The 23659-nt window shown below is 41.7% G+C and overlaps 1 protein-coding gene across 2 annotated transcripts in view; it reads right to left on the minus strand.

The window, feature by feature from the left end:
- Positions 1–621: 621 nt before the first annotated feature.
- The window catches only part of LOC117764044 (acid-sensing ion channel 1-like), a 43096-nt gene continuing 20058 nt past the window's right edge, over positions 622–23659 (minus strand). Inside the window, exons 3-10 of one of the 2 annotated variants that reach the window (XM_034589464.1) lie at positions 4949–5099; positions 4600–4727; positions 3576–3726; positions 3394–3450; positions 3031–3184; positions 2588–2679; positions 2397–2476; positions 622–2083 (exon numbers count right to left, since the gene is read on the minus strand). In XM_034589464.1, the coding sequence (XP_034445355.1) occupies positions 1973–2083; positions 2397–2476; positions 2588–2679; positions 3031–3184; positions 3394–3450; positions 3576–3726; positions 4600–4727; positions 4949–5099 (924 nt within the window). In that variant the 3' untranslated portion in view covers positions 622–1972. Of the gene's footprint in view, positions 2084–2396; positions 2477–2587; positions 2680–3030; positions 3185–3381; positions 3451–3575; positions 3727–4599; positions 4728–4948; positions 5100–23659 lie in introns of both variants that reach the window. The other variant, XM_034589463.1, reaches the window with a different exon arrangement.

Here is a 23659-nt window from a genome sequence, read left to right on the forward strand (position 1 = left end):
AGATTATTATCCATAGTCATTGCAATATATACATTAAATTACAGCAAATGGTATGACTGGGCTTGATGGTAACATCACACAGCTACACACCATACAATTCCCATTCTTTCTAAAGATTAGCAAATCAATTAACTGTAAACTGATATTTAAAGATGGTTTGTTGCAGAAAAAGTGTTTTTTGATACGAGGGCATTTAAAATGTTCCTTTGTTCACCTCTGAATTTGGCACAGATGTGGGGTAACACTGGAAACACACACACACACGCACACAGATAAATACATGCTCGCAGTATAAAATCAAACTCACAAACAGATAATGACAGAATGCAGTCAGTCATCTGTTCATCGATGGACCCCATTTAAGACACCTACTGTACAGCGCTACATGCAAGTTAGAAAAACACATTCAACATGTTTATTCTCACTGATTTTATCTTTGCAGGTAAATACGATGAACAGCATCTGGGTACGTGTACAAATGTATGACATTCCCTTAACTGAATGTACTGAAGTCTGGTTTGTAGCCCACTCTTTAACAGGAAACACTTCTTTCTATTCTTAATTTCTTCTGAGATCTACAGTCTACTCTACAGTGATTATCATTGACAGGGGAAGGACAATCTTACAGTATAGAGCCTGGTTTACATGGAGAAGAGTTTAAATATTTGTTCTTAATGTGGTTTGTGAATTTTATTTCTGTGGATCCATCTCTTTGTAATGGAAAAATATGCTTTTAGCCCAGTTATCCTACTGTATTTGTATTTGTGTCTAATTAAATTTGCCATTTTGGGAAATGTGCTTATTCGCTTTCTTGTGGAGAAATTAACGAGAATATTAGCACGGCCTTGTCTGTCTGGTGAACATGATGTCGACAATGTCTTCATGGCGGCGTCACCCTGCAAGATGAGGTAGTAGAGTAAACTGACAAAATGCACAAAGACTGACATAGGATAAGGTTCGATGACATGAATATAAAAATGTAGTTTGGTGAAAAAGTCTAATAAAAAATTGTGATTTAAAGAAAACAGTAGTCTCACAGGTCTGTTATCTTCTAATGTAGTTTGCTGGAACAAGGGTTTTTTGTACAAATAACAGGAACGATAGAGAAACACTTGCTTCATATGGTTAAGTTATCTGTAGAGTTTAATATTGATTTCCATATCAACTTCAATGCGAAAATGTGGTCAATTTAAACCCTAATGAATATTTATTTACTATTGGATATTTTTTTCCTTATTTATGCTGAATTGCATGTTTGTTTTTAGACACATTTCAGATTTAGCAAGTTCAGCTCAGCCGCTATCTTCTGAATAAAATGTCAAGGTTGTAGTAACTTAGCATTTAAAGATAACTGGAGGTAAACCCACTGATCGCTCTCTATTTGACCTCTCTTTATTTGCTTATTTCCAGGAAACCTCTCAGGAGAAATAAAATGGAATTCACACACCTGTAATATAAAGCATTATGTTGAAAGATAAAAGCGAAATAAATATACAATGGGGACATGCACGTTTCTAAATAAAACTAATGACATTTTGTGAGTGAAAACAAATCTGCCACCAATTATTTTACAAAAAACTCTACAAATTGATAAAAACACCACGGCACATCTGGGATATCTAATGCTGTTTAACTGAACACATATGAACCTTTGTTAGGTTCATGCCCCCGTTAACTGAATCTGTTGCTATGTCTTTAAAAGCTGTTTACAGATGACCATGCAGTTATTCTAACGTTTTTGAACTCATCACAACATGTTGATAACCGGTGTCTGCTGTCCTGCCGTCTATGTGGCCTTCTCCTTACTTTGGCCACATTATCGTTTTCACCTCGTTGCTCATAAACCTTCACCAGAGACAGTTCAGACACGTTCCCTGTTGCTGCAGGAGTCTGCTTCAGCAAACTGCAGTGAACAAAGTTCATGAAGCCGCTCAGAGACGAAGGAGTGGCTCCTCCTCTTGGCTGCAGAGGCCTAGTGAAAGTTACTGACGTGACACTTGACATCATCCAAGCTCAGGACTGTTCCCTGGTCAGCGTTGTTGTGCTTCTTATCGGAGCAGCGACAAAGCTTGTACTTGATCACCTGAATATACAGAGAGGCAGGTCATAAAATACTCATCTATATAAACTGTATATGGTTTTGGCTCAAGGATTAAACTCCTGATCTATTTTAATCATTTAACTGCCAAAACTACCAATCAAATACATAAATACTTTCTGTAAAGGTATTTCCCAACATGACGATTTCAAAGCCATCTCCCCTAAATAGTTATAAAACAGTTGTGGGGTAATACTGTCTCCTTGTTTGTTTTTGTTGGCCTAAATTAAGTAAAAATCTTTATCAGATCATTACAATTTACAGAAAAAGTGCATGCAGGATTATTCTTTAATCTCACCTCATAAAAGTAGTCAAACAGCTCTAGAATAGTGAGGATGCTTGCCCCAATGAAAAGTCCCATCTGACCACCGATATCACCTGGAATAAAACAAATGTAGTAACATGATAAATTACAAGAATTCATCATAAATCAGAAAGGTAACCCATCCACCCATCAATGTAAAACAGAGAGTCAACAAAGATTTGTACCTAAAAGTCCAGCCACTTCATAAGCCTTTTTTTGTTCAATAGTCTCATAGTTGAGAGCCTCAAAAAATATGTCTAAAACCAGGAGATTCTCCCTGTGGAGACAAAATAAGCAAGTTAACACATTAATATTACATTTCACTTCACATTATCCTATTTGCCGATAATAAACAGTAAACAAATAAACACATTTCCAATTGATAAAGTATTGTAACTATTTAATTTTTTGGGTTACATTCGTATTATAGGTGTGGTTCTTCTTTTAGTTCTTTTATTTCAAACCTTTTTATAAGGTAAATGTTTCTTTTACAAACCTGTGGGTTACTTTATTTTCCCTTAAGTAAAATATGTTATTAAATATTGTAATATAATAACATGTCAGATGCAAATTGAATGTGTGTGTGTGTGTGTAGTGTGTACATTATGTATTTATCCACACTACTTACTTAATATACTGCTCAGATTTGTTGTATTTCTTTGCAAGATATTTAGCGGAGGCCTTGCTGGGGATCTTGACGAAGGACAGCTCTTTGCTGTATCTGGTCATGTTGCACGGTGTCTCACAAACACAGAAGTCATTGTCTCTTTCCACCAGGAAATCTGGAGAGAAAGAAACCAGAGCTCAGCTTGACCTTTGGAACAGATCAGTGCGGCTGTGGAGAAGCCATGGGGTGATGTTCGTGTGTGTGTGTGTGTGTGTGTGTGTGTGTGTGTGTGTGTGTGTGTGTGTGTGTGTGTGTGTGTGTGTGTGTGTGTGTGTGTGTTCTCAGTTCAAACCAGGAATAAACGGGACAAACTTTTTTTATTACCGAGAGCTGGGTCAGCACATTCTTTGTAGAGCTCGGGGGTGCAGTACGGTGCATCGCCTGCAGCCAAAGCAACACACACTCATATCAGTGCCCTTTCTCTTGTTAAAGTGCCTTCAGTTATTTTATTATGCAGCATGATTGATGCAACTCTGACTCGACATGCAGTAAGTGTGGTCTCCTACCAGGCATGTGCACCATGCGGCAGTTGCAGTTGTCCACCAGGTAGCGTGTTTCACAGTCGATGCGACAGGCTGTGATGCTGTAGCTATCAAAGAAGTCCGAGTCCATGGGCGTCACCTTACAGTCTCCCCAGGGTGGGGGGAGATAGATCAGCTGCAACACATCATGCATCACATTACTCAACTGTTCTATACAAGAGCAACTGTTTTTCTACACAATTACTGTTGCTGATATTTCAAGCATCATGATTCTGCCACTTGTAGAAGAATAAACCGCACAAATATACAAACAAATCCCTGCGTAAATAGAGAAGTGATGTGATAATGTTGCTTTATTACAATTTGGACCCTATTTTCATGGTTTTGGCATCATTACTATCAATAACGTCAAATTTAACTACTGCACTGTAGTGGAAAAATACTTCCATATTTTTTTCTATAATTTTTTTCTATTTGTATCAGCCAGATATATTGAGTTTATTTATAGCAGATAAAATGAGCTGATACATTACAGTTTTTTTAGCCATTCACCCATTAACACACACTTTCATACAGTGCACAGAGCACAGCTGTCGGGGGCAATTTGGGATTTAGTATCTCGCCCAAGGTCACTTTGGCGTGTGTAATGGGGAAGACTGGGATGTCCCTCTGGTTATAGGATGACCCGCTCTACCCCTGAGCCAATTAATTAATTGCCAAAAATGATTTGGTTTCTGGAATAACATGACAGTTGGTGGAAGGGTGTGTTATGGGTCAAGAAAGTACCCATTACATTTTGGTGCAGATCCGGATCAGCCAGCGTGTTTTTTTTTTAGCGATATCTATGCGTGTGTGAAATTTGGTGCAACTTGACTGAATTTGTGGGGACTGTGGCTAAGGACTGCGCTCTACTGAGACCCATTCTAGTTTAATACACTTGGGCTTTGGATAATTATTTGGACAAAATGTTTGATGTCACCTGATAGAGTTGATTTACAAAAATAAGACCAGTTGTAATAAAACAAATACCACATGCACAGGTTTATACCCTTTGTTCTTGGCAGGAAACAAATGTCTGGAACCCGGGTGCCACTCCGAAGCCGAGCTGATCAATGAACGACGGCTCGTCCTGACTGTGGATCTGAACTTTGATCCCGGCTTCAAACGACGTCTCGTCTGCAGGAAGACAAAGAGTGAGAGAGAGCGGAGCAACACACGGTGAAAAGTTATTTCACTAATGGATCCTGACACTTGGAAGAGTTTTCTGTCTGGGTTTCACACTCTAAAGAATTTACGCCCACACACCAGCACACAAACCAAGCATACACCCGCCCACACACACTGGTGGACTGTGATAGATAATCAGATCTGAGTGAAGGAAATAATCTTCGCCTCACCTGTTTCTCCCCACACTGGCAGGTATTCATCCTGCTGAATGTCCAGCATGAGCTCAAGACCATTACCCATGCCTCCCTTGGTGGTGAGGAGGGGAGGGCGTCCATCACCGCCTGCGTTAAAGGTGTAACACTTCCCGTAGCGGGTGAAGACCTGAGACACATGAGAAGTGGAGGAAAAAAATTAAGTTCTGATACAGTTTTATTTTGGATATTTATCAAATGTTTGCTGTTTAAGTGAAATAGTTGATCGTGTTTTCTCTTTGAGCCTCAAGCAGTAATTTAAATTAAACCATCTAAGAGGGGAAACGTCTTTAACAATATCTGAAAACATGATACAGAGAATTTTTTGCAGTGGTTATGTTTGTGATTTAAAATGCAGTAAAAGTCTATATATAATAGCATAAATGGAAAATACTGTTAAAGTACAAGCACCTTAACATTGCATTGCAAAGAGCTTTTTTTCATCAAAGATGCTAACAATAGTTTTCCACTGGGGGTCAGTGTTTGTCTCAGTTTCTGATGTGAGTGAGTGAGTGAGTGAGTGAGTGTGTGTTTGTGTGTGTGTGTCTGTGTGTGTGTGTATGACAAAAACAGTATGAGGGGGAAAAAGCAGTGTGTGTGACAGAGAGAGAGAGAGAGAGAGAGAGAGAGAGAGAGAGACAGAAGAGGAGAATTGAAGAGGAGAAAGGAAAGAGGGAGAGAGAGGAGGTATTCCTGTGGGTTTGTGAGTTACACAATCGACCCAAGTGAGATGATGGAGATTGGCAGAGAGGTGATTTTAAATTCCCTCGCACGCTCTTTAAGGTACTCATAATGGTCCTGACGTTACCATGGCGACCACACATATCCAGCCAGGAAGAATGTAGCCTTAATTTTTTTTTTAAAGGCAAGCCGAGACTCAAACGTTAGAATGAAACTGTGCAAGATATAATGTAAAGCCCACATGACATATTTAGACAGAAAGGTCATTGATACGGAGCTTTAACTTTAACAAAGGGTTAATCTTGCATTAAAGCGCTTAGTGTCGTATGAGTCAGAGAAACTCATGCAGGGGGAATGAGTGAGAGTGGGAGAGCAAGGAGCAACGGAGAGCAGGGACGCAAAGTGAAAGAGACAGAGAGAGAGAGAGAGAGAAAGAGAGCGAGAGAGAGAGAAAGAGAGAGAGAGAGAGAGATAGAGAGAGAGAGAGAGAGAGAGAGAGAGAGGCAGTTTAGCTTCGAATGCTCAGAGCAGGCTATTGTTCAGCGTTATGGCACTGAATGACATATCTCTGATTAGAAAGAACAAACCAAGCAACATTTTTTGAGAAAGAGTTTGGGTGCTGCCCGGGGCAGTTTTAACGTTTCAGACATCTATCATCTAAAGTCAGTTGTTTGCTGAAGAAAAAAACATTCTGGGCTTTGAAGAAAGAAATGAAATGCACGACGATTCACAAATAACAGGAGGACAGATAATTCTAAGAGAGGGCATTTTTGTTTCAAGTAGACAAGATGAAGGGTCCACATGCCAGATGTTCTGTTTTGTCAGGAGCATGTTAATATGCTAACATTTGCTAAGGGCTCTCAGTAGAGCTCATCCCTCCACCAAGGACCAACAGTCCCCTAATGAAACCTAATTTAAATTCACTAGACCTGGATTTTCTACTTGGATCTGAACCAAATTGGACACACTCACAAATATCAGTCCCCTAAACAATTATTTTAAAATCAAGATCCATGACTTATTCTCTGAGAATGTTGAAAACGCCCTATACCTCACAAAGAGTGAAAAGAAAATTCACCATCTTCACCCTGATTTGGATCCGATCCAAAATGTTATAGATTCGTAATATAACAAATGAATAGGCAAACAAACAGAAGCAGATGAAAACATAACTTCCTTGGCTGAGGTAACTAGACTCAGTGGTGCGTATACCTCCACCAAGGCCAAACAATCCAAGGGCAGCGGTTCCCAGACTAGGTGTTGGAACCCCCTGAGAGGTCGTGAGACACAGAGGGAGGGTAGCAAGATCTAAAAACAATTCTTAATTGTTCCAAAAGCTAAAAAAAAAGAAAATCTTGCTAAATTAAATAATAAAATCATGCAAATAATGATCATCCTTCTGATTTTCTTTGTCTCAATGTGACTCCAGAGGTGATTAAGACAGATTAGCGACCGCAGTTTACAGCACCACAGGAAACATTGCAAAATGTGCATGTACATGTGGTTTTATTGTGAACTGTAGCTCAAACTAAATAATGGGGGCTGCCTGTCTGTGTCATGGTTATTTTGGGGGTTAGGTTCTGGAAAGTGGGAACCCCTGATGTAGGGAATATCACATTTTAAACCAAAGTGATGGACAATTCAACTGATGGACAGAAGGACATTAACATCCAGCCAGGGCTAAAAATCATCGTGTCGTAAAAGCCCTGATCAAACATCCAGTCTTCCAAATATCTGCTCTAATGTCATTAACCTGCTGCAAGTAACCTTCACTGCACACTCATTCACAACCTCTATGAACCCCGGAGACGGATTCCACATCTGTAAGAGGAATTCCAGTTGTCAGGAAGGCCCTGCCCTCTCTGCACAAACAAAAGCACAAATATGTCAGATCATACAGTGGCTGCACTAACTGTACTTCATAAATAAATCACTGCTTGACACGGACGTTAAATTCCTGCGTGTGACGGGTGCACGATGTTCACCAGCATCTGATCGATATGCAGATGTGCGGCGATGGTGTCAGGTAGCACTTGTACCCTGTCTCTTGTTAAATAGTTGGTGGTGTGACAGAGGTGGTATGAGAATTCAAATACAACACATTAAACATGTATAATGCACAAACTGCTCAGCGTGCACACTGTGGCTGCTTGTTCTGTTTGTAATGACGAATGAATAAATTATTGTGCACGTATAAATAATATGGGATCCTACAGCAGAAATCATATGGAACATGAGGGAAGTGTTAGAATAAGTGTGGCGACGACGCAGCAAAATACCGACTTCTAAAAGCCAAAGTTCGGCTTAGTTGAGAATTGTGACACGTTTATTTTTCACACCGTTTCTCCACTATACAGGTTCTCTCCAAAAAAATTAATCAATTCCTCCTTTTTCTGCAGAATTTAAAACATTACTCACCAGCTGCAGTTTACACAGGTGATAATCTTCAGAGCTGCGCAATCAATGAAGCTGTCACTCAAACACAATTTCTCATGTATTGAAAAGCACTCAGCGGAGCTCTGCTGTTATTAATCATGATGCACGTAACCACGCGTTTGTGTTTTTAGAGAAACGTTAGATTTTCGAACGAATATCAACATCACAAATCCATGCACTCTGCCATCCATTTAACACGGTCGCAGAACAGTCTTTCAAACTGTGAGCTCCTAAAAGACGCCTCAGCAGGCGAAGTTCAATCCATTACAGCTCTGTTGTTTTATGGGGATGGTTTCAAAGACGTTAAAGCCATCTCGCTAAAGTGCAAACACTTTCGCTGTTATTATGTTGTACACTTAAACAGCTATCACCGGGAAAATGCCATTTAAATGCAACAGCAAGCAGACAGCAGCCCGTGGTGACCGGCACTAAAATTATACACACAGTTGTTGCCTCCTGTCGTGCATCTTATGTAATTTAGTATTGTAATTCTACAAGGATTTCAACTGACCTGGAAAATCGGGAAAAATTTCACACTTAACTGAGTATTTTCACACATGAATTCACTTTCTGAACATACATAAAGGGATGAATATTAATATGAGAGTGAGAGTCTGCAGCCATGCTAGCGGCCCACTTACTTTACTGGAGAATTTCCATTTTATGCCACGTGATACTTAAACTTAGCTGAATTTCTGAGCAAAATATTGTACTATTTTAATATCACTTCATTTATTTAACAGCCAGACTACAAACCCGATGGCTGGTAATTTGTCACAATAAATCAGGCACACGGTCAATTTACTGCAGAGTGTGTACTTCTGCTTTTGATGCTTTACTGGTACTTAACTTTTATTTGAGTAGAATTGTTAAGGCAGGAGCTTTAACATTTTTTATAATATATACATATATATAATATTACATAAATATATTCTACATTGTTGTGATGGCACAAGGCTCTTTAGGATCTATAAGCACTGCCTCAGCCACTGACTTTGTGAGGTTGAATAGTTAATAGTTATAGTGATTCTAATAAAATGTATCATTGTATTTTTGACATTAAAAACTATTTTCCTGTAAAGATAACTCATCTTTGGGGTTTGTTACATGAATGTATACGATCAAATGTGCTTTGAGAAACAGCAGAGCAGTAGCAAAAGGTGTATGGATTAACACGAACACCAGATAATGTTGTTCAGGTCTAAATTATTCATTAAACCTCATCCTCCTCCTCCTGATCTACCAACATGGGTGAGGGAGGTGTGGATGGAGTTGACCAGTCCCCTATAGCTCTGTATCAGACCTGCGTTACAGGGAAACATCACACCCACTGTTTCCCTAAAGCCACATCGCTAACCTGGCTAAAAACCTAAAGAGGACCTGCAGTACGTGGTGAAAACAAAAGCAATCAGCTCATCTACATGCTAACAAAGCCTGTGCAGACTGTTATGTTCTGTGAAGGTGACTGATCACAGATTGAAGTCTTGGTAATGCTGGAGACTGATCACTCATGTTTGCAGCTCAAAGGTTAGAATAACTCAAGAATAAAAAAGCATCAGAGCCAAACCACCCCCTCCTCTGCTTGCTTCTGAATGAACAGTTGACTCACCACCCTAATTGGGTGGAACAGAGATCCACAAGAGAAAATACACTATAGGAGGGGGATTGAATGCCAGAGGCACAGTGTGTGTGTGTGTGTGTGTGTGTGTGTGTGTGTGTGTGTGTGTGTGTGTGTGTGTGTGTGTGTGTGTGTGTGTGTGTGTGTGTGTGTGTGTGTGTGTGTGTGTGTGTGTGTGTGTGTGTGTGTGTGATAATGATGCCCAGATCAGAGTCACTGTTTGTCAAAGTAAAGACGTTAAGACGAGAAGCTTTAGAGTTTAGGTAGAGAGGAAGTGCAGGGCTCCTCGGGGAGTACGGGTAACTAAAGCCATTTTCAGAGAACTGGGTCCGGACTTTTCCCGCAGTTTTTCACACACTCTCACAACGCGACAGGAGATTTTCCGCTCAGACGCATTCACAACAGCAACAAATTCTCTGCAGCATAAGGGTGCAGCAGTCAGATGTAACGTATGAATTTCACTGCGATGTGATTTTGTTTACAGCTCATTTCAGCTCTTATCACCACAAACTCTCTTGACGTCTTCGTCTGTGTGTCTACGTGTCTACGTCTACAGAGATATTTATATTTGCACTGACAAAACACCACTTTGGTCCAGACTGAAATATCCCAACAAGTATTAGAGCGATGCCATGAAAAGTTTGTGCAGATATTCAGGGTTCCCAGAAGTTCCCTCTGGAGGTGGTGCCGGTTCTTTGATTTATGACCACATAAGAGCAAAAGTGATTTCATTCAGCTTCTGCTGTATTTCATACTTAGCAATAACTGGGGAATCCTGCAGGGCAGCGAGACCCTTAGAGCTTTTCTTCATGCTCTAAAAGGACAAGGCAGAAGGATTCTATATTTTATGTCATTATTGACAAACAAAATAAATAATTTTGACCTTAAAACCCAAATAATGAAATCGTTTTTTAGTATTTGTTTTCAAGTTGTTCAAGGTTGATTAATTTCTCAGTAGCTATTAACAAATAATACTCTTGTGTAGAAGGAAGTGGAACTACTTCTCTGGAGGTCAAAGTCAGAATAATGAGTGAGAACTGATCATGCAAATCGAGACCATCATGTCCGGTGTATTGGCTGTTGATGACACCTTGGGGAGGTGCAGACTTGATGTTTGATGTCAGGTCCTCTACACTCTATTAACAATAGAGGAGACAACTGGAGGCAGGAGCTTTTTCAATGCTCGAGGAAAGCGAGTGTTTATTTGAAATCCCTTTAAATGTCATAACTCAATATATCTAGGAAACCATCATCCGTCTCTCTCCTATCATACCTGCTTCTTCCTGGCAGAAATATCATAAAACCTCCTCCAGAGTTGTGAGGGGATTTTATCCATCATATTTGGGATTTTAACCACCAGCTCCCACACAATAAAAATATTTCTTCCCTCCTCCATTTCCTTCCTGCCCGCTCTGCCTCGCTCTTCCCTCGCTCCCTTGTGTCTCCCGAACTATGATGTTCTTTCCCCGGCGGACTCCTCTCCATCTCCTGCCACACTTCCCCTCCCGCCCCTGCTCCATTTGATGAATATTTCACAGGCCAGTAGAGACAGTCCTCCTCCTCTCTCATCTTATTCCCAGACACCGGTCGGGCTCTCAGTACCTATCACCTTCAGAGAGTAAAGCATCATAGCGCCGGCTAAGGGGTAGAGCGGGTAGCATATCATATGAGGAAAAACGGAAGGTGTGTATTCACTTAAGTTATATATGCCTGAAAAGTGCTGCCTCTATCTTAAAATCAGAACTGTGCTGATCACAGCATGACAGAGAGAATTTTGAGGAAACAGGTTAAATGAGGCACGTGTTTGAATACATCAAGGAGCAGGTGAAAAGAGGTCACAGCTCTTTATAACCTGTGTGGGTACATTATGCTACTGTTGGGAGGCAGAAGAGACAAGACGGAAACTAGATGTAAAAGTCCTGCATCTAAAATACTTAAAGTACAAGAATTATTTGCAAAATGTCCATTGGGTATCAGAATAAAACAAACTGAAATCTAATCAGTTCATCTCTGAGTCCAAGTGACAACTGAGTCAAAATTTGAAGAAGTTCCCTAAAGGCAGATTTGAGATGTCATGTCCAAGAGGCCCAACACATGTTTTGTGAGGCCACTATGAACTTTGACCACCAAATTTCTAATCAGCTAATCTGTGAGTCCAAGTGAACATTTGTACCAAAGTTGAAGAAATTCCCTCGAGGTGTCCTTGAGATATCGTGTCCACAAGAAAAGACAAACAACCTGAAAGCAGAAAGCTTCTTGCCATCGGCCGTCACCGGCATGGAGGCATAAACATCTACGGACAAATGGCCCCAGGAACATAAATATTATTACAGGTGTATATTACTTCATCAGGTTGTCAATATTACTACATCGATCAAAGCTGTGATGATGGTCAGTGGTAAATGGACTGTACTTATAAAACACTCTTAACGAGCACTCAAAGCATCAAATTAATCCATGTACATACATTCATAGAGCTTCTATACGCACCACTCTTTCTATCACACATCATTCACACTCGCGGAGTGGAGGAGCCAGGGATCGAACCAACGACCTGGTTGGTGGACGATTACTAATGAGTCCATCAATCACCAGATGCTACCAACTCTTCACGCCATTCTGACAAATGTGGCACAGTGAGATCCAAATCAGCAGAGAACTAAAGCGAGAGACCGTTTCTGAGGAGATTCACAACAAAACGATATATAATAACTTATCGGCAGACGAGCCTGCGGGCGACCGTCTCTGAGGACGACTAATTGTTGGTTTAATGCAGTCCCTGCTCTCGGAGGTGGATGGACCTGCAGTATCCCTGACGCACTGAGAGGAAATAACACCCTGGAGGAAGGTAACCTGTAATTCCACCACCTGCGTCTGCGATTTCCTCAAAGGAGGAGGGATGTTTTTTGGGTTGAAAGGCTCCTCGAAAACTGAAAATGACACTCTCAAATTCCTCCCGTGCAAAATGTTCCCGGTGGATAATGGAAATGATTGTGTGAATTTGGATGGGCAATATAAATGTCCTAAAATTGCCAGTTCACATTTATTAAGAGGCGTTGACGTTTCTATTGAGGCTCCTGCAGTTTGCTGGCATCTGCATATACGACCCCCAAGTGAGCAAGAGCACAGTGAGATGACAAATAGGAAGACTAACACATTCACTATCAGGCAGTTATTCTGTTCATTTTAATTACATTAAAATAATATATGAAAGCTATGAAGCACTTGCAATGCTTGCAAAGTGCGACCCCCTTCGTCTCTTTCCATCCCTTGTGCTGAACCCTGATATCCAGCGGGTCCATATGGGATGTTAAAACCTCCTCTGCCTCCTTTTTTCCCCTGCATGTCTCAAAAATCACAGGCGCCTGTAATCTCCTTCCTGCCCGCTTGTGCCAAACCGTGTGCGGTGTCCACGCTCGCGCTGCGCTGTGAGAGGAAAAGAGCCGGGCGGGCGGAGAGGCCATCGCAGCAACAGCAGCAGCTATTGAGCTTTGACTCCAGCGTGCGCCGCCCTCTTGTCACACACAGCCGAGTAAACATTGAGGGATAAACAGCCCCGGGCCCTGTCAGAAGGGCAGCTGAAGTGGCAGACAGCCGGGTTAACTAAGATTAAATCTTCATGTGTCACGTGTGACCGCAGCGTTGTAGAATGTACAGTTTATCTATATTTGATTATATTATACATGATTATACTGGTAATGTGCAGGGAAATGCCGCATTGCCTCTAAACACTGCAACAGAACGAGGATTAATCTGAGGCTTCATGAGATCAAGCAAGGGAGAGGAAAAAGTTAAATATAAACTTCTACTGCACAAATTTATTCTCTTTAATTTGGAATTTTCTCCAACCTTTGCTGCATTGTTAATTATGGGATAGTTTGGGCCTTAAATCAGTTACGTTAGAGGTTTAGAGAGAAAATTGTCCACAAGAAATGTGAAAACAGAGGCCCCAACACTTTTTACTCCATCTGCTGAAGGGCCACTGTGAGGTCAGGACATTTTCCTAAATCTTTTCTGAAGGGGCTGTATGTGAGATCGCAAATGTCCTAGTCAGACATCTTCCAGAACTAAAGTTTTTGGTAATAAGGGCAAACGCTGGTGCTGTAAACAAAAACATGATTCATGCAGCGGAATTAATGCGTCATGTCCTTCCTCTTGCATATTCAGGGCCACCTCTGCGTCTGTCCCGGACAAGCAAAACATATTGTTTTTTAATGCAAAGTAATTGAAAGTAGCAGCATAATTTGTTTATGAACAGTATTTGAATAATTGTTCTGCAAATGTCCAAATAAAAATAATACATTTTGTTGTGACTGGTGCTTAATATACTGTCATAATTTTTAAAGACAGTAGATGTAGTAGCGCTATTGAAGAAAAGCTAAATAAAGTATGAAAAATATGTTGCCAAACATTTCATCAGTGTGATTAACTCACTACACTGTACAGAACCACAGGCCAGCTTGGGTCTGAATGAGTTGTGCCTCAGTGCGGTGCTGATAATGACGGGTCATTTCAGTTTAAATTGGTCTCTATAATCGGATGATTGCACGTCCACACGGCTGCGGAGCCCAGGACCTGAGGTTCGCTGTGAACTACACATGATTAACTGTAATGGCTGGTGTTAACTGCAGCTTCTAATGGGTGGATGTTTGTTGGTAGGTATGGTTTGTATGTGTGTATGAATGCCAGTCTCCCTGTATATGTGTCCAACAAACTAAATTTGTATGGCAGACTCCTCAGTGCATGTCTAATCATATGCATAGTGTAATAATGAGCGGTATCACCCCTGCAGCAGGGCGGAGGAAAATTAATTTAAGGAAGAGCCAAAAGGCTGCCAGCGAGCATTTTACCCGACACCTGACTCCAACTCGGTAATGGCCCAGGAAGGCTCTGGAAATTGCATGTTTCACTTTGTAGGTTCGTGCCGCCCCCGTCTCATAATTTACTCTGACTTAAATCAATACCGTCCTCACCCTCTTAATGAAATTGTGTAGCGTGCTTATACGTTAGTTTTAATTACTTTCGCAATGTCATCTGAAGTAGACAAAATAAATGAGATCTGATTTATGGGAGGGCCGGAGCAGCTCTCCTCTCCGAGTTGCCCGGGTGTAGTCGTGCTGTCGTGTTCCTAATATGTTCTGTGAAAGCCTGCTCAAACGGACACCTCCCATTAGGAAATGCTGCGCAGGCAACAGTCAGACAGCTTCCCAGGAAAAAAAAGCCACATAAATAAGTCAGAGACACTATGTTCTATGGTTAGACGAAGGCCGTAAGGAAGTATGGACATATGGTAATGTCAGAGTATAACATTACACATACACGCACAGATACACAATAGGGATGTGGTGACGGATAGTGCGTGACATACAGTACATGCATCTCCATTCCCTCTGGACGCCGCTCGTAAAACACCCACGCACATAGTCTTGTTGCACAATGGAGCACTCATAGATTTATTTTCGGCATCGTGCCATGATTCACCATCTGAGTGGCTGTAATAATGCAGTTCAGCTCCTCTGAGGGATGAGTTGGGACCAGCTCATACAGTAGATCTACTGGGGGCTGGACAACGTGAAGAGTGGTGGTGGACAGCCCCGAGCTCTTGGTTACAGGCCAATTTGATCACCAGAGAGTTCGTCCCAGCAGAGGAGGAGGAGGAGGAGGAGGAGGAGGAGGAGGAGGAAGAGGAGGAGGAGGCCGTCACCTTCATTAGTAAGAAAACATCAAAAGACTGAGGATCTCGAGGCGCTTTCCTGCAGGAGAAGAGCACCTTTCCACTTCTGTGCTGCAAAAAAAAAGACCCTTTTTTCATGAGATGTCTTTCATTTCTGAAATACCTCCCAGCAAAAGGTGGGATGAAGCTAAATTAATGAATGCATTCATTACAGGGTCTCCTGTCACTTTTTTGGTGCAGTTTAGAAGGCGGGAGATCTGTCAGAAGGGGGGAGAAGGGAAAGAGAAAAAGAATCTCCCGCAGCTCTTCCCCCGGAGTGAACCTCCTCCGTGTGACAAATTTCACACTCTGCTGAGAGGAATCCGCTGAGGCTTTAGATTTCCCAGCCTGTCACATGCTGTTGACGAATACCAGGAGATTAATTCATTTCGCAGAGCGTGCGTGTAAGCAACTCCCGACTCCTAAACACGCAGCGTTGGCGCCGCCGCTACCTGCACAATCTCAAAGCGACAACGCGCGGTAGGTTCAAGCTGGGAGGCGAGATAACACGCACAAAGGTCAACATGTCAAAGAAAATGTTCCGTTTGTCAGATGAATCACGTGTAACAGATATGTAAGAACGTCCGGGTCACGCTCATTTACCAAGCTAAAGGTTTAATTAAATTAATGATAAATGAATTAACTGCACTGTTCTGAACACTTTACTGCAGTTGGAGCGGTCGTTAAACAGCACATAACTACACGCTCCATCTCTTAAGAGTCCTCCAGCCGAGCTCAGGCAGCGGTCAAACTACATCAGAGGATAAGTTTTAAAAGCCTGTGGATGAATGTTTCTTCTTTTAAAATATGCATCAGTAGACTACACATCCATACCCTCTGGCCATTTAGGATTTTTTTCCTTTGCAGAGAGACAAAACAAAGAGGAATGAGCCATTGTTCAGCCATTCTTTTTCAAAGAATCAATCCTTTTTTATTTGTCTCATGCTCTGTGTTTCTTTGGTTGGTTGGACAGTGTGTGTGTGTGTGTGTGTGAGTGGGTGTGAGCAGTCAGGAGGTTGGTGTGTGTACTGCGAGGATTCAGAAATAAACACTCGGTGGTGGACTCGCCCACCCGGCTGTTTCCAGTCAGACAGAAAAGGACAGCAGACAGTGACACAAACAGAACAGCAGACACAGAGCATACGGCACAGACCAGGGCTGTCACTTTCTATTCGAAATGTATTCACACGTGGGGGAAGAGTTCCTACACTACCTCCGACAAAGGCATATATGTCCCATCTCACCACGTAAAAGCAGTTTATCCCACTCATCATCTACAACAGGGCTGTCCGCCATATTCTAATTTGTCCTGCCACGGTTTCAAAATGCACTAAAGTCACTTTTACACTTCCTTTTTTTTTTAAGTTGAAGTTTTTCCCATCCACACAGACAGTCAGGCCTCATAGTTTCAAGCGGCCGTTGTGCACGTATTACGCATCACTAAAGGAAGCCAGTAAAGTTCTGTTGTTTTGCTTTGAAATGTGAGGAAGTTATAGCAAGCAAAGGCGTCCTGAGCGGAGAATCACGATACAGAAGCATCTGAGAAGCATGTGGGAGTGTTTTGAGTTCTAATCCAAAGACGGCAAGATGAAAAACAAAAGAAAGGTTGTTTGTTTGTCGACTTATTCTTCAACGTCAAGTTTTCAACCTTGTCTAAATGCATGGAGGTGGGGGTGGGTGGGGATTATTCATATACATTCAAACTATAATTCAAATTTGTTAATCGTTGAAGTCCAGCTGAAATCAGACGTGTAAAATATCAATCATTGTTTTATTGAATTAGTGAAAGAGCAAATTCTTATGGACACATATGAAATGCTCCTTTTCCTCTGGCAGGAGTTCTGTGTTTGATTGACAGCAGCTGGCAAACAGTGGAAGGGGAATGAGAAAAAAAGAAAAAAAGAAGCTGCTTTCACACTTGCACTACAAACCTGACATTTTCTAGACATTAGCCGGAGGAGCTGCATGTGTGAAAGGAAATGTCTGAATCATTGCAACCAGTCATTAAACAGACTTTACTCCCCGGTACAAAGGCTGTATAATGTCTGACAGAGCTGCTGTGGGAATCGAGCAGGTCATTGTCTGAAAAATTCACAGTCCATCCTCTCTACTGCAGAGCCATAGATCAGCGCTGCTCTCCTGCTCTCCCTGCCCTCCCTGCCCAGGTGCTTCCCCCTCAGCTATTGCCTGCTGCAAAATAGAGGATTTTCAATCAACCGATTTCAAAAAACGTGGGAGACCGAAGACATAATGACAGATGTGGCTGATTTTTAATCTTATTTGTAACAACGTACACACTAGGCGGTTCCAGTCGAGATGCAGGGTCACACACTTTCCCTGAGTGGTGATTGCAGAGATGTGGGACCTTGAAAGAAATGTGCGTGATCAAGTGTGACTTCATCATAAAAAATATGGAGGCTGCTTGTGCTTGTTTTTGTGACGTTTTGCACATCGACAACTCTGAACATGCGCTCCAACCTGATTCCCGGTTCTATCTAACAAGCCATGAGCAGACCCAGCCTGTCTCATCCACTGCATTGCAGACAGCCCATAAAAAAAGTTTAGGGAAGCAGCTCAGTGCTCCTCTTTAAGAGAAGTTCTTAAATCCCCACTTTAATCAGATCTGCCATCCATAGTCTATGACGTCTTTAAGGATCCCAGGGGGGGGGCCGGGCTAACCCTGGACATGCAGCCCATCCCAGGGGCCAACATACAGATGTAAACATGCGATGCTCTAGGCGAGGTGAAATCTGCATGTGAACTTAAAGTGGCCCATGGGGTAAATGGTGAATTTGGCCCAAATAAAACTAATGCGGGTCACCTTTGGCACCTTTGGTTGACATGGGCTATTGCTAGGTTTACTTGTGGCCCAGATCTGTCAAACAGGAGTGAACCATCCAAGTGTCATCATTCCATGCAGAATGGGCCGGATGTGGGTTGTCGACCAAATCTGGGCCAAAAATATTTTCGGCCTCAGAATTTGGACCCAACTTTAGTCGTACTTTATACTACATCACCGGATTTCCTCCTTTTCTTCCATCATTATTACGTACCTTTAATTTCAGTTGGAATTAAAAGAACAAGTTTCATCTGGCATCATTAGATGCATCATTATAAATGCTTATGTTAGTGTCTGTATGTTCATGCATGGAGTCTTATTCATTTCTTTGTCATCCTCTATGTTGTTTTGTTGTGGTCTACCAGACGATATCACTTTAAAAAACGCACTAACTTCGGGTTAAAGGCTCGATATAACAACCTGCATTGTCGAATCAGTCTTTTTCAAAAGTCAAAAGTGTTGCGACTGAAAAAGCCCCAACGTGCGAGTCGCACTAACAAGACAGGGAGTAAAAAAGGAAAACACTCTTGATGTGTGTGGAAGTGAGTGTGAAGAACTGAGTGCAAAATAAAACGGCAGAACTGTCTGGGCCCAATTTGCAAAACATTCAAAAATAATTGGAAGCTGTTGAAAACAAGGAAAGAAAGCACTTGAAACAATATTTCACTCGACCAATAACTGATAGAGGGGGGCAATTATAAACAGAGACGTGCCAATCTGCGACAAATGGATATGACATTGATTTGCATCTGTAAATCATTGGCCCTTATAAAATTGTTTCTCCAGATTTCCTCCGCATAATGGCTGTTATAGATTTCAACTATTCTCCCATCAGTTAAAAAACGGGGGATAAAAAAAATGCATTCAGCTGTGGTGCCTTTCTCGATTTTTCATTTTTATTGGGAGCTGGTTCAAATTTAAGAAATCCCACTGAGCTTCCAGCGAGAGAGCGATGTCGGTGAAAGTAGAGGGTCAGGTCTGTGCCACCTCTTGACAGGCTGAGGTTGCCATGGTGACAAAAAAGGGATAGATAGCGGGAGACTAACAGCTCAATTAGACGGATATTCACTGTAATCCTGAACACAGAACACAGCACAGGTGTCAGAGTGCGTCTCCGTGTGTTCGTTCATTTTCTGTAACCAAAGACATCTCAGGGAAAACCATGAGAGAAGGAGTAAAATAAATTCTGCAGTAATTCAATTTCACCTTTTACAGAAAACGAGTGACAAGTGTCCCAATACTTGTCCTGAGGAAGTTCCTGAAAAAAAAGATTCCATCTAGCTAAATATGAATACAAGTCCTGTCTATTGTCTCCCCGGTTCGGGCATTGTTGACCTTCAGTTTAATCCTGCGTTTTATTTGAACATAAAATCCAAACCCACGCAGATGTTTTCACTTATTCTGGGCGAATCAACTTTTGCTCTGGTCAAAGACGAGTGCAGCTGTGTAGAAAATTACACAAGGGCACCACTTAGTGCACTAATGGAGCTGCAGAGTAGGAGAAGTTGTTTTGCCAGCATCTGGTTGTGGAAGTAAAAATCCTTCATTCATTCGCTCTTTTCACATTATTAGGTGAGTCACATTTGGAGCGTTGCCCTGACTTGGATGGACATGAAAATGAACAACTGACTATATCTGAAAATATCTGGTTCTGTGAACCTGAAAATGAAAAGTGAGTCGTTACGTATGACTGCTAAGATGCCTGATGTTAAGAAACACAAAATATACAGATTAAACGACTCCCTACGTGCTCCTTCCTTCCTTTTGCTGGTCTGGTTTCACCTTTGGACCTTTGTCTCTTTATTACATATACTTATACCATCTTTATCTCGTTACTAGATAGTAACGAGATAAAGATGGTCAAATCTTTATGGATGATGTAGCGGCCACCGACATACTGCCGACGGTCAATCTGACTGTGACAAAGAAAGAGGGAGTGACATCGAGGCAAAGAGCACTTTTCTCCTTCTCTTTTTCGACGTCGCTCTGGCCAGTGTTCCTCCTCCACCACTGCTGAGACCTCCTCATGTTTTGCTTTGGTTCCCACCAACGCAAATCTCGCTGGAGCAGGCAGGTCTCAACTTTTGAAAATGAAATGCGGATCCCGGGGTCTAGTTACCTGCACTTACTACAGGATGATCACCTGCGCACACCAATTTTCTATCTGCACAACCAGCACTCTCTCTCAGAGGGGATGTGGGGATGGCTGAGAGGGGATGGAAGGATTGAAAGGATGTCAAGGGGTTGAAGCTGATGTCACCGCCCCACTCAACCCCCTATAAATCGCCTGTGAGATACAGGGAGAAGGTTGTGAGTTCAGTTGTTACCTAAGGGGAGCAGTGCTGAGGTCTGGTTTGACAAATTGAAGCTTTTGCAGGAGACCTTTATAAATAAAAATGTTAGAGTATATAAGATTTTAGCATATATGCTCCTCCACAATATGCATGTAGGTCGACCCACCTTTAGACTGAGCAGATGCTTGATTAGGGAACATGTGCAGTGTCTCTGAAATTATTTTTGTTATGCTGATTATCCTTTTCCACAGCAGTTTTGACGGATCATAGCAGGAAAAGCAAAATGATCGTTCTGTCACGACTGAAACAGCAGCAACTTGTAATTCAGTCATCTTTCCTTTTTATTATTTAGATAAATGTGCTTGTACTGCAGTGACATATCGAATTTCCTGCAGTGAAAAACGTCAGAGTGACCTTTAAATTCACCAGTGTCCTTGTTTAAATTGATAAATCTGGGAATTTTAATTACACAAAATATTATCTGAAGATTTTAGAGGAACCATTTGACTTTCTCCTTCCCTCTCACCTCTTTCTTTTTTTAATCCTCTGCTATTTATTATGCGCCCGTCCTCCTCCATCCCTCCGTTTATGAACCTCTTTCACAAAGTGGAACTCATTTGTCTGTCTTCACATGCCAATAGAAAACAGACCCTAATGAATGCCACTCAAATTTATCACCGCAGGCTGATATCAGTCTATAATTAAAACAACACTGTCCTTAATAAGGTGTCAGAGGTGATAACGTGAGGCACTGATAACTCCTCAAAGACACACACACACACATGCACCCACACACACACACGCAGCCACCCCCTTGTTACCAAGCAACAATAGAGTAATGAGTGGCTCCATCAGGCCAAAACTAATTTCCGAGTATAAGGCCTAATGCTCTGATTGCTCAGTGGCCTTCCATAAGTAGGTTATTGTCTTTAGTTATTTACTATTTTAATTAACCTTCCCCCCCTCACACATAATTCATCTTTAGTATACGTAGCATCACATTAGCTCGAGCTACTTTTAAACTATTTGAAAGCTTCTATAATAATTATACCAACAAAGGATTTAATTGAATACAAATGTTCACTCACAGTCACAAAGAAAAAAAGAATTATCACCCAACCCTGCCCCTCCCTTCACTTCTAGGTGGCTTTTTTTGGTGTCTTTCAGCTCGTTGTTTTGGTTTACAGCTCATGGCTTTGTGAGTTGCACCTGCAGCAGGAGGCTGTTTTCAGCAAAGACGTCCCAATGTCCGAAAATGTCCGAACCCATTTAACATTTTACCAGGGGGCCGGCAGGAGAAGATTGCAGAGAATGTTCACAACAAGCTCCAGCTGGTCCTTCCTCTTTAGGTGTGTGTGTGTGTGTGTGTGTGTGTGTGTGTGTGTGTGTGTGTGTGAGGTTAACCGTGAAGATGTTTGGATAAATGCAGCCATTTGAACTTTGTTAAAATCAATAATGTTTCACCTTCTCCTGTAATGGATGTTGATCTGTCTTCGAATATAAAAAGTAAACTCCACGAAAACACTTCCTTTTTTTTTTCATTCTAAAAGACCAGTGCTGAATCAGACATAAAACTGAGTCACAGGTTGTCGTGGAACCAGGTCAGAACAGAAGTGTGCGAAATATCCTGCATCATTTTACAAACTCTCTGCCGACATTACAAGCACAGGCTGTCCAAGAGTGACGCACTGTTCCATCAACCTCGATTTCTGATCCTGTGACTGAAAACATACTGGTCGTCACTTTAATTAAGCATTAAAGTGTGACCGAGGTGTCGAGGAGTAGCTGGACCGGCAGGGTCCTGCAGGCAGACTGCAGCGTCTGCAGGCAGCACAGACCGGCAACACGACGAGCATAATAAGTTGCTGCTGCTACTTTAACAGGTGTGTCCCTGTCACCCGGAGGACATAGTGTGTGTGTGTGTTTGTGTGTGTGTGTAGGAGATGAGCAAGTCAGCACGTCTGACAACTCGGCCACGGCTTCAACTTCAGCTGTGCTCCACTTATCAGAGTGGCAGAGAAACAATGACCAACAGGGAGTAAACAAAGAACGCAGAACCAATTTACTTCTTTAGATATACCTGTCATTCTCTGCCGGGCCCCACACACACACACACACACACACACACACACACACACACACACACACACACACACACACACACACACACACACACACACACACACACACACACACACACACACACACACACACACACACATGCACAAGCACATGCACACACTGCAGTGACTGATGTCCTCTGTTCCTGGAGGTTGTGTGAGGTTGTGAACATCACTCACTAAGCGGTGATGCCTGTTTCAGTGGTCACACTTTGTTTTAATCATAAGACATAACAAACCTTACTCTGAATCAAATTAGACCAAAACTAGAAATCAAATGCGACACACAGCAAAGTCCTGCCCTAATGAAACACTATAAATCTGAATTACACAGTTAGATACCATAAAGCACATATTAAATCCAACGTTTATAGTAGATATTAAAACTAGGAACATGATCCGATGGGATTTTTTGACATTTTGGGTAAAGCTTCAAGCTGGTAAGATATAAATAATGCAAATCTTAAATTGCTTGGCTAAATATTTATCTAGTGTCCAAGATGTTTAAAGGGTTAAGTGAATCGTGCATCTCGAAAAAATAACTATTTATTTAGTCAATAATGGCTGAATGAGAAAGTAGAGTTGTTTTTTTTCCACGGTGGTTTTATTTTAGCTTCTGCAGCTGCAGCACAGACCTGCAGTGAGAGGCAAACATCGTTTTCCCCTCACAGGTAAAATGAGTCAGGAGAGGACACAGCAGCGAGGAAATACTGTATGTGGTAAAAGTATCATAATGATATAGAGTGAAATAAAAACGGTGGATACTTCATTTCCACCAAACTAATAACATTTTTTTTATTTAGAAAAGGATTTAGAAGAGGTTTTGAGGATACAATGCCATCATCAGGACACTACACATGGCGTCTTCACACAAACAAGGTCAGTGTGAATGTGTGGATATTCATGTGGATACAGTGTGAACTCTGGTACTAAATGACATGACTTGCAGCAAAGGGCCTGGGCCTGGATTTAAACCAGTGGTGCTGCAG

This window comes from Hippoglossus hippoglossus, chromosome 7 (assembly GCF_009819705.1).
Source record: "Hippoglossus hippoglossus isolate fHipHip1 chromosome 7, fHipHip1.pri, whole genome shotgun sequence".
Lineage (NCBI taxonomy): Eukaryota > Metazoa > Chordata > Actinopteri > Pleuronectiformes > Pleuronectidae > Hippoglossus > Hippoglossus hippoglossus.